Below are 12,634 nucleotides of genomic sequence, written 5' to 3'. Positions count from 1 at the left end.
TTAACGGCTGGTTAGAGGACTTAAATCATTGACCGGAGAATGGGATAGACCCTCGGAGGGCCCTCGCTCTAAAGGGTTGATGACAGCTATCCGACAATCCATACCGATGCTAGAATAGCTTTTCACGTTCAATAAAGAAAAACTATTTCTTCGTAGAAGGCGAGATTCTATATTCTATAGCAACTTGTGATTTGACGAGAGTTCTTACCAAATCTTATTTATTTATTCTAATTAGAAATACGGCTGAAATTGGTACTTTGAACTTGAAACGACTAAACTTCCCTCATCTCCTAATGGCGGGAAGAATGATTACCAACGCTTGCCTTCGAACCGTGCGAAACGATTGCATATTACACAGCTAAGCTGCTTTTGATGCAGTTAAAAACAACCGACACGAGGATAGTTTTTTTTATTTGCCTAATTTCCAAAGGGGCATAAATCTTAACTCGTAATGCCCCTGGTGAGTTCGAAATGTGGTCTTGTGTGTATCATCTTAAGAATAAACCTGGTAGTGAAACACTGTTATGTTCACCCTCCTAATCCGAATGTCGTTACTAATTATGATGACCATAGTTTCAGGATCGAATGAGACCCCAATCAGGCTTTTTCGAGGGCGCATTAAAGAAAAAGTTGGCTTAGTGGGTTCTAAAACTAGACCTGGCGTATTAAAGAAAACGCCGGTTTGGACTTTTTTGTACATCTCTACATGCAATGTGAGATATGCAAATCGTGTAGAAATGCCAAGTCGTCCTCTAAAAGATTCATCGGTAGCTTGTATGAGGAAACCACTATATCAAGACGACGAATACTCTTTACCGAAGCACAAACCCGAAATTACAAAACTAGTTTTTGAATTCAAATTTCGAAGAAAGAAGTTCAACAAAAAAAAATTCACCCACCGACTCGGTAAGATCTTCCTCTAAACACCCCGCTCGTATTGCTGCTGGACTGAGGTTGGGTATTTGCTGGAGCTCCAATTTTGTACCTTGCAACCATTTTACGTCTACGCGAGCCATGAGTCAAGAAACTTCGAAGAAACAACCTTGTTGCAAAAGTGCACATACAATGAATATATTACCATCTGATTACTTTGTGTGTGTTTGGTACGTGGGACAGATTGAGACAGAACAAAACCTGTTGTCCACGTTTGAGGTGACATACTGGGACAGGACTATATGTTTTCCCTCACCAAAATAGAGGGAACAAGAGATAAGACAAGATTGGTAAATTACTAAACTGCCCACGTCAAATTAATACCTTAGAACCATCCACGATTCTTTCACATGCCTACCTCACTCTCCTCCGTTCAATCTGGTCCCGGTTCATGCGCTTGGTATAAGGGACAAGATAGGCAGTACAAAAACTTGTTGTCCCACCAAAGATGCATTTGACTGGGACATGACAAGACTGAAGGGCTGTTTGGCAATTGCTGGATGGTTTGGTGCAGAATAATTAAGTAGTCAGAATGATTAAGAGGCTATCATGATATAGTGCAAAATGAAATATAATTGTTTGGTAATTGTGTATAATAAAATTAGGGCTCTTAATGGTTAAGGGAGATACATGATACAAAATCATTCAGAGGGTTTTAGAACCATTAAGAGGCATACTTTTTTTTTTGTCAAACAAGATTCACCTCTTAACGATTCAGAGGTTGCCTCTTAATGGAACTATTAAGAGGTAAACAAACAACCCCTGAGTAGACAGAGTTTTTCTGGCCCACCAAAATAGATGGAACAGAAACCAGGCAAATCGGACAGGGATAGGGACAAGATTGGTAAATTTCTAAACTACCCATGTCAAATTAAAACCCTAGGACCAAAAATTCCCCCGTCTACCTCACTCTCGCACGTCTTGTCCTGTCCAGTCCAGTCCGCGTACCAAACGCACCGTTAAGGTTCAAGAGAGAAGGGCGGGGGAGGGGGATGGATAACGTGCAGATGGATTCATAATTAAACAGAAAACAGGAATTGTGCAGAAAGGATACAACCACATTGGCGTCTGCAATATGTTCCTTCCTCCAGCCAAAGGATGCAGGACGGTCAAGAAGTAATATAGATGCCCAGCCAAGATACCACACAGATCAGGGCCAAGTGGTGAACCGAAAATGACATCCATAGCAAGCATGGCCCATGGCAAATAGAATGCCTGTAAGTAAATTATGGGAGTGTGGACAATTCAGAATCAAATAAACAGACTTAGGGGATGTTTCCCAAATGCTTACCAGGTGAATTTTGGCAAGGACCGAGAATCTTACCAGGTAAGAGGCATGGCAACAACCGAGGTTCTTACCCAGTAAGTGAGGAAGACTTATCCAGTTAGCAGTCACGGGATAAGAGGCTTGCAAACAATCCATTTTGATGGCTGAGAATGTTATCCAACAAGGTAATAGAGGTGGCGACTCTTGCCGGTAAGTGCTTACCCCAATAAGCATTTGGTAAACGGCCCCTTAATGATCAATTAAGTCCCAATACTGAAAGAGAGTTCTATGTTTTGTTTTTCCATGGTCCAATGAGGTGGAATGGTATGAAGATTTGTAAGACCATAGTCAATAACAAAAGGAAGAAAGATGAAAGAAAAACATACCTTAAGTTGCACAAGACCATAAATGTTGATGGTGGCATTTGGAAATTCCCTGCTCCACACATAGAGGAGCATAAACACCAGTGATACCCCCATAAAGTACGACTCAAAGAAAGGAATGGCAGACAAAACCTAAACATGAAAGGTAACTTTAGACGGTGAAAAGTTAAACCAATAGCATGTAAAAATATGACGCTTGACCAAGTAAAGATATCTTGAAACAGGCAAAAGGCAGTTTGAGAGGTTGGGGGATGATATCAGATGAAAAGGCGATTTTTTTTCCTTTTCCCAATTTGGAGCATAAGACATGCACTATCATAATACTCAAGAATCACCATATAGAAGAGTTTCTTTATGATCGAACATCTCACATACCAAAAGTGTTGATGCTCCAAATATCATCATCCACAAGAAGTCTGCTGTACGCCTGTTAAATGGTCCACTCTCCAATTGAACTCCATATCTCAATCTGAAAAAAAATCCAAAGAAAATTAGAGCAAGTCCATACTAGTGTCACAACTTGCACAACCAAAAAGAGAGAACTAATAGCAAATTGATGTGTAGGATCAGAAGCCACTCCATTCACTCACATCATTAACAGGCGAATTCCAAAATTTATAGAGAAAGGGCCAAGAAAGATGAAGTTTGTAAGCAGCCTCCACACCTAAAAGATCAAAATAGAACCAAATGAAAATCTACTGGTTACAGCACCTGGCACAAGTATAGCAAATAACTTGAGAAGCATCATGCCTTTCATAAAATAAAGATATGATAAAAATAGAAACTAAACAAAAAAGATACACTAAATCTTTTCATTCCAACTTAAAGCAACAAAATCATATCCAAACATAATAATATAGTGTGACTAAGCGAGAGACTAGTAGGGTTTCATTTGCCTCGACTATTTCATTTTGACTAACACAAAGTTACAGCCTTCTCATAGATACGTTACATCTTGTGTTCTATTTTTTTCTGTTATGGGTTTGAGATATGCTTTTATACATCTGTGCTCTTACCCTCATCAAGGATGGGACTTCATATGGCCATAAATGTCCTGATACCTGCTCTGTGTTCTTGTTTGATCCTTTTCAGAGACGGTTTTTTTTCCCAAGCCCACTTGGTGTGATATCTATCAAAGGGAGGTTTTCTGCTATGTCTTTAAGCCGTAACTCTTCCATTTGATTCCTATAAGAGGTACTTTTTTCTTGTTCATTGTCTGTGCTTGGTTTGCATGTTTCTCTATTTAGTGAGGTTTTTTGTGAAGTTTGGTCAAGGGCTTGTGCTGTCTCCATTGCTGGACTTTAGTGCTACTTCCCCTACTCTGGTTGTTTGTTTTATGCTAACTATAAAGAGTAAAGACATATTCTTGCTTGTTCTATCCTTGAAGAACAAGAGTATTTATTAAGATTGAAACCAGATTGAATATTGATGAACATTGAGATGTAAGGGATCGTGGCTTGGGGCCAAAAACCTCTGTTTTTGTTTATTGATACTGGAACACTTAACTTTACAAAGTGCGGACAAAAACAACTATTTAAACCTATGCAAAGCAAGAGCAAATAACAACACTAGTCCCTATACTATGAACAGTCATAAACAAATATGATATCTAGTATTTAATGTTTCTTTGGGACTCTTAGTGACGTGGCTGGAAAAAAAGGGTATTTGCCACAATCTGGAGAGCCCCACCGCACCAGTCCCACGGTCATTATGGGGGAGGTAAATCACGCATGTATCCCATGGCGGAGGGGTGGTGCCGGGATTGAACGCGAGATCTCACACATATAGATTACACCCACAACTCTACTGCGTACATAACTCATTTGAAGATATTAACAATGCTGCCAAGAGTGCCTCGTAGTATGCTGAGCATCATTGCCAAGACATATATATGAAAAATGTTACAAAGTCAAGTGCTATTTAATGTTGCCTGAACCATGACATGATATAATTATAAAGGACTCTTTGTTGCTCTCATTGACTTTTTTTACGTACTGTGTAAAAAGAGGGGAAAAACGAAAACTGTTAATGAGAGAAACATGAATGATGGTGCTTAAATGTGCCAACTTTCTGTGGTGCTGCCACTTTGATGTAGGAAAGAAGTGTGTAGAGTGAGTAATGTTTACAAGTTGGTACAATATTCAATTTAGAATTATCTTCTCTAATCTATATTATACAAATAATTAAATATACAAAACCTGCAGACAGTGTCAGGAAGATACAGGTCATGGGTCTTTTGGACCACTTCTATTCAATAAATTAAATAATGTCATGTTAAAAAGAAGTGTGCCAGATTGAAAGCCTCATACTACAGGGTCATAGCCAATAAGAAATGCTAAACTCATGAAGAATATAATGGATTTATATTTAAGACCAGGTGAACTCAATCCCTAGTGATTAAGTTATCATTGTGTATATTCGCAGTGGTTTTGAGGGCTGATGCATCATAACCTTTAGAGAGAATGCTTGGGTTGACACTTTAAATTACTAATGTACAATCATTAAGCATATGAATAAATAAATTCTTGGTCACCCTGAAACTAAACCGAAACAAGTCAAGGTTTCGGTTGTAGATCTGAATAGTTCACTTTTGGTCTGAGGCACCCTTTGTCTAAGTCAAGCACAAATGAGGCATGTGTTATTTCTTCATAACAAATTGACCATCAATAACTAATAGGGGCTGTTTACCAAACACTTACCCGGTAAGCGCTTACTAGTAAAATTCAACACTATCACTTACTTACCGGGTAAGATTTTAGTCAACAAAAACGGTATCATATGCAACAATTTACCCGTTAAGTGCTAACCGTGGTAAGACTTGTCGCCCTCACTTACCGGGTAAGACTCTTAGTCCTTGCCTCGCTCTTACCGGCTAAGATTCTTGGTCCTTGCCATATTCATCATGTAAGGTAATGTGACTTGCTTAGCACTTACCTGGGTAAGCGTTTGGTAAACGTCCCCTAACTCAAAGGAGTTACACAAGGTTGGGTATGTTCACATCCTCCTCGACTAAGGTTGAACATAAGAAGAAAGGTCATCTTAAATGGCAAGCGCAAAAGCGAATTGCACACCGCTTCACCTGATGGCACTAAACGATAGCTCACAACTCAATTTGGGATTGGTGGTATGACCAGGTGACTCCATTTTACTTGTAGAACAGGATTTTATTAAAGCACGACTATGTCATTAACATTGCTGTCCATATTAAGTAGACCTTTTCCTACGTCTTAACATTTAACAATGTTATAATCAAATAATCTCCTGAAGAAAAGTGAAATAAGTTCCTGATGACTTGCAACAGAGCCCATACCTGCAAGTGATAGAACACTTCCCCATAGATCAATGCGATATAATAAATAGGCAATAGCTTCAACGTAGCTGCTGTCGTAGTCACCAAACACAAGGTACCATAAGCCTTGGTTATGGGAGGAAGTGAATTGTAGAATCTGCAATGAGAGATACAGAAGAAAGATAATATAATAATGCCCAGCCAAACACCAAAAAGATTTTTAAATTGGCAAACATCAGATGCAATTCTAACACCACGAAATGGTAATGCACATCATAAAACGTGAACCCAAACTTGCAAGAATTCACCAAAAAAAATTATAGAACCAGGCAACCAGCAACCTCCATACCAAAAAAAGAAAGAATTCACCTTTGAAAATTTGATAGTAATGTGTCACCATGTAAGCATAGATACATTTCAAGTAAAAGTAGATAGATATCATTATAAATTTCTATAACCAAAAAAACCAAATTGATGTTGAAGCAATAATACAGCCGATTAGACACCCAATTTTACAAATGGCTGAGGAGTGTATTCAAGATGTCACAGCATCTCATGTCAGATGCTCAGATCCATGATAAGATATCGAGTTACGATACTTTCACCAAATGTTTGTAAAAGCCAAACATTCAGCATTACGAATTCACAATAATCTATGTGAAATGTTCCTTTTCAGTCACCAGACATCCTATGTCTTGTAAACGCTGGCATAACGCTACATGCTGCTTACAACATTAAATGTATCTGTGGATATAACCCCCACAGAGAACTCTCAACAGACTTCTCTATAACCTTCGGTTATATAGCACACGAAATAGAACAAGTAATGGAGATATGTAAGGGAAGAAAAATAAATGAAGATCAAACACAAGAACACAGATATTTACATGTTTCAATTAATTGATCTACATCCAAGTTGAGAGTAGAAGCAATTTCAGTACATCAAAACACGAATACAAAGGGTTTGCCATTCAAGGCTAATAAAAGGGTCCAAAAGTTGGCCCATTCCTCCGTTCTCGAACAAATCTCATTTTCATGTCAAAAGGGGTCGCTCAAAAATATATGGGGTTGAAACGATCATCCTTCAATTCTTAAAAGAAGACATGATTAACACCTTCCTAGATTCTATTCTACAAGTAATATCATCTCAACCCTCTATCACGATTACTAATCAATGCCAACTAACGAAATTGGACACTTTGCCATAGTCAAGTCTCAAGTGTCTACTGTGCTACTCTATTCAATTTACAACCAGAATTACGGTTCTCCTGCACATCTTACTACAATATTCGCATTTCATGCATTTTGTTTATTGCCAGCTAATTTTGGAGCACTTAAAAAGCTTTATTACACCCTTTAATGATAAGCCAAGGTAACGTCATCGACAAAACATTCAATGCTAACCATCTTCTGCCAGTTCATCTGAATCATCCTCTATAAACAGCTGAATGCAAGCAAAAGTACTTTGCAAGTTGTATATTTCTTATGCCATATATAAGTTTTAGATATTGTTATAGGGTTATAGCTCTGAGTACGCATCATCAATCATGCCATCATATCTTGCTGTAAGTTGTTTCTCTGCTTTAAATCCACCAATTGATGATGCTTCCGATGCAAATCCATTCGAATACTAGGTTTCCACAGCTTGCAAAACATATCTTTAAGTCAACAGCAATATAGCATGGCAACTCTTTATGGTGCATAGTTATTTCTCCAGTTGTGTTACCGTCACTAAGAAAATGAAAGAGGGGAAAAAAGAATCTGATCCCATGAGCCCTGCGAGCTCACGTGTCGTCAGTGATGGTCAGTCACTCGGAGGATTTTATCGATCGGGCTGAACTAAGCGGACTATGATGAACTGACATGCATAATCAAATTGAGTAGAATCCTCTACGGTTTTATAGCCATTCCTGTGCTTAGCTCAAGCTTCCTCTTATGCTCAAAAAATGTACGGTTACCTAAATAAGGGAACAGCATAATGACTCCGAATATTATACAATAAAGCCTCTTATTCCAATGTTCCTTTTCTGTACTCATGTTGATGCTTAATCTTGACAATAGACACATCACTTGCGCCATTATTTTGCAAATCTATGTCTCCCAGTATCCTTTCAATCAAATTCACCAAAGAAACCATAGGAGACTTTGGTCATAGCTATTAAGTCTTCTTCTTTGAGTCTCAATACATTCACATTTTAAATCTGCAAGTTGGATTCCACCCTCACTTTTGCCTCTCCAACAATTCAAATACCAGGCTCTGGTATCTGATGTATACACTTCACTAAGTAAAAATAAAATGATTAAAATCTTAATTACATCATATTTTACTTGGCACGTAACTTAAAAATAGCATGAACGCATGGGTAAAATGTCATCCCTACATGTGTCTGTGTGTTAACTGGACTATGATGGACACTATTTGCAATCTCGGCATCCACATGCAAGCCTCCTCTTATCTTCCTAATTAGTACTTCTTTCTTAAATTCATTCATAAACTACACAATTAAGAGTGTAAGATTAGGGCAAGATTGGCACACAATCAGACAACTTGCATCCCAATTCCCAATACTTCCACTTTCTAGTTTCTACATGCCCTTGGCTACATACCTACCAAGCTGATTCTGATCCATACAAGCCCTAGTTGTGCATTATGAAGAATAACAGTAAAATCACTCATTAAGCCTAGCGCCAACCAGAACTTGACGGACTAATCTGACTATAATTTAAGTTCTTAAAACCTTCAAATTAAACAAGCAAACAAATTTTCATACAAACTTTCAATCAGGCATCTAACTTGAAAATAACCACTTTCAAGTTCCAACTCAAACATGCTAAATCATGAAAATTCTAAATTAAACAAAAACATTTATACCAGAAATGAACAAAACTGGCTAAAAGTACAAAATAAAGAAGACCACGTTCCAATTGAGCAAACCTAACGATAATTCTTCAATTAACAAAACTCAAATTAACATGAATTTCACCAATTAATCCCCAACAACTATCTAATTGGCAATTCAATCTACACAGCATCTCTCTGGATCATAAAATCAAACAAACAACAACTAGATGTATTTCAAATAGCTAATTAACTCGGACATAACGTAGAATAACAAGACGAGGTGGTTACGTCACATATATAAAGGATTGCACAAAATTCAATCAGCTAAAACTACAAATTACTAACAAAGATCAAACAAGATGCATGAGATTTAGAAAATTACTCAGCAGGAGATGACATTATAGCAGGGATGATGCAGCGACGGATTGATTTCTTGATGAGAAAGAAAGAAACGACTCGTGATGCGAGTATTTAACTCCCGATCCGGGAAGGTAGACAAGTTTTGTATTACCAGAAGCTTCGTCATGTATCCGACCCGTTTTCAATTTCGGGTGGGTTGACTATAAATAAACTAATCTAAACAGAAAATAAAAATGTTTATGCAAAATTCAAATGACTCAAAATTCAAAAAATAAAACCCAACTTTTGGGAATATTTGGCTTGGAACCAAGGGGTTGTTTACCAAATTTTTTATAAAGTCTTGTATGTATAAATTTGTTTGTCTGGATAAACGAGTATTGTTGTTTACTTTTTTTTTTTTTGAATCAACAGTCTGAATAACATAAATGATCGATTTACCCTCCAATATTAATTATTTGAACATCAAAACAAAAAAAAATCATAAAGAGGCCGACAATTGGGTGTCGCATATGGGAAGGAGGCGATGCTTTAAATAAGGGGTAGGAGTGTCATTTTTGTAGCTGAATGATGACAACACCACATTTTTATCTGTGTGATTAAGCCATGTTCTGTGCGAATAAGCTATAAGTAAACAACCCAAATGAGCTGTGTGAATAAACCAGATAGACCAATAAGCCTAATTAATCCCCAAGTTTGATTTTTGGTGATGCAACCCGTTCAAAAACTCAATATATATATAAAGAGAGAAAATGTTTCAAATGCAACATATCTCATTTGTATGACTAATGCGACTCAATCAAATGAGATATTTATGGAAATGATGAAGGTTAATTTATTATGATTTAGATATTTACGGTAGAGCTCACTAGTTATAATGCGTGCTTTATATTATGCAACAATCAAGATATTTAATGGAAGGACAAATTGCATGAAAAAATATCGTATTTTAAATTGATTCCTATTTTGGGTAACGTACTTTTAGAACTTTCATTTTGGTAACTAAAATGTAAAGTTTTAAACATTTAAATACTCGGGTAACCGGTTGAAGACTAATTTTAGATTAAAAAATCCATGTCAATAACCACGTCAACAAATAATATTGAGTTGTATATCATATCACTCGTCACATCAGCATGATAACCGGTTAATGTTTCAACCGGTTACCCGGATACTTAAATGTTTAAAACTTTACGTCTTAGATACCAAAATGGAAGTTTTGAAAGTACGTTACCGAAAATAAACTTCACGTTAAAGTACGTTATTTTTTCATGCAATTTGCTTTTTATGGAATTACATTTTCACTACATTAAATAGGCACTTAAGATTGGGTTCAATGATTATACAAATTGCATAGGTTATATGTATATAATTTTTAATATAATATAAATTTATTTATTTATATAATTATCTTTCGAAAATATTAAATCCTAATAGGCCATGCACTTCTCCAATTGGTAAATCTACTATTAATCTCATGAATCCTTTCAATCAATTAAATTCATTCTTAATATCGATTGAATCTATACATCTAATAAATAAGTAACTTTTGGGATACTTGTTTTGTTTCTGTGCGACGGTTATTGATTTTTTACGCCTAAACATGTATCTAGACACAATTTTCACTTATTGTTCAAATAAGTCTATTCAAGTGACATTTGTCCCTCTACACGTTTATTTTCCTGTTTCCGTGGTGTAACTGATTTCCCAGACTAATTAGAAATCTTTGGATTTCCATTCCTTAGACTTACAAGTCTGAACTCATTTTTCTCAGTTAAAATTCAGAGTTGTCTGTCATACTTATAAGGCATACCAGTATAAAAGTCTTAGTAGAAGTCTAAACTCATTTTCTTCAGTTAAAATTCCGAGTTGTCTTCCAGATTTGTAAGACATACCAGTATAAAAGTATGAGGACAAGTTTGAACTCCTTTTYYTCRGTTAAAATTCAGAGTTGTCTTCCAGACTTGTAAGACATACCAGTATAAAAGTCTAAGGACAAGTCTGAACTCTTTTTCCTCGGTTAAAATTCAGAGTTGTCTTCCAGACTTGTAAGACATACCAGTATAAAAGTCTGAGGACAAATCTGAACTCCTTTCCATTAGTTAAAATTCAGAGTTGTCTTCAAGACTTGTAAGACATACAAGTATCAAAGTCTGAGAAAATCAGAGTTGTAAGTTTGAATTTAACTCTAAAGTGACCTCCAGACTTCTAAGTATGAATGTAGGAATTCAAATGAAGTCTGACATGTGAATTTAACTTTGAAGTGGACTCTAAACTTCTAATTCAGACTTGTAAGTATGAATTTAGGAATTCAAATGAAGTCTGAGCTGTGAAGTGTTCCAAAAATCCAATGACCAAATCGTAGCTTTTCCCTCAAACGGTCGAAAACTGCCATACGACAGTTAAAAAACCGGGTTTTCAAAACAGAGTCAAAACCGGTTTTAAAATTTCAAATTCGGATTTTTGAAGCATTTTTCACAAATAAATATTACCCGGATTAAAAGCAATTTCAATTTCAAATGAAGTTTGAGCCAGGGGCTCTGCCCCTTGGACCCCGCCACCGGGAGCGCTGCCCCCGGACCCCCGACATTTAGGGGCTTCCCCCCTAAATCAAAATAAACCCAAACAATTGTGCACTTAGCACTTTCCTTACTTGTTCGATATTTATCATGATTACGTTGGTCAACAAATTAATTCCATTACAATTAAATAACATTAGTGATACAAATCACCAACATGAAGTTATCAGATGTTTGTTATTTCTCATATTTACAACATAACTCTGAATTGTTTTGTTCCAAACTTAGTTCTATAGTTTATTCCCAGATTTATAATACAACTCTGAACTTCTCTTCAAAGTTGAAGTTCAGAGTTACGTTTCTGAGTTATAAGAAATCAGAATTCTTGTGATTCAGAGTTATGCTCATAGATACTTTGTACACTTATATGACAACTCTGAATTCCTCTTATTCAGAGTTAAGTCCAGAGTTATTTTCCAGCCTAACAATATAACTCTGAATTCTTGTGTTTCAGAGTTAATGTTTAGAATTTTCTTTTAGACCTAAGGAAAAGTCTCAACTCATTTTCCTCATTTAGAATACCCCGTGTAATACACGAGATCGAACCTAGTATATATATATATATATATATATATATTGCATATAACTATATCGAACCCAACCTGAAACTCGACTAACCAGAACCTGAAGCAATCCTAAACCCGAAAACCAAAATATGGGGATTGGTTTTCATATCCGATAATGCAATTAAGTCTTTTTATTTGTCCACCCGAACTCGCCCAACCCGTTGGATGCACAACCCTAATAACTTGTATTAAAATTACACAAATGGTCCCTTAATTATTATATAACCTTCACTTGTACCTATTTAACGAACTCAGCCTTTGTTTAAGCAACTTATTCATTAAGCTATTTAAATACTTCTGTTTATAGTTTAAGCAACTTATTCATTAAGCTATTTAAATACTTCTGTTTATTAGGGGTGTTCAAAAAAACCGTCGGACCGCTCAAACCGGCCGAACCAAGTCAAACCGGACCGTTTTT

At 36.4% G+C, this 12,634-nt stretch overlaps 1 protein-coding gene across 1 annotated transcript; it reads right to left on the bottom strand.

The window, feature by feature from the left end:
* Positions 1-748: 748 nt before the first annotated feature.
* On the bottom strand, positions 749-9,189 carry LOC112517246 (derlin-1). The gene is made up of 7 exons (XM_025124617.1): positions 9,097-9,189; positions 5,894-6,029; positions 3,174-3,247; positions 2,959-3,052; positions 2,587-2,715; positions 1,988-2,148; positions 749-1,003 (listed from the first exon to the last, which is right to left on the bottom strand). The coding sequence occupies exons 1-7, from the start codon at positions 9,111-9,113 to the stop codon at positions 892-894; spliced, it is 723 nt and encodes a 240-aa protein (XP_024980385.1). The 5' UTR covers positions 9,114-9,189; the 3' UTR covers positions 749-891.
* Between the last annotated feature and the right edge of the window lie 3,445 nt (positions 9,190-12,634).

This window comes from Cynara cardunculus, assembly GCF_001531365.2.
Source record: "Cynara cardunculus var. scolymus isolate 2C chromosome LG 8, CcrdV1, whole genome shotgun sequence".
NCBI classification, from domain to species: Eukaryota; Viridiplantae; Streptophyta; class Magnoliopsida; order Asterales; family Asteraceae; genus Cynara; species Cynara cardunculus.
Note: the sequence above shows the minus strand (reverse complement) of the source record. Positions and strands in the feature narration are given on the sequence as shown.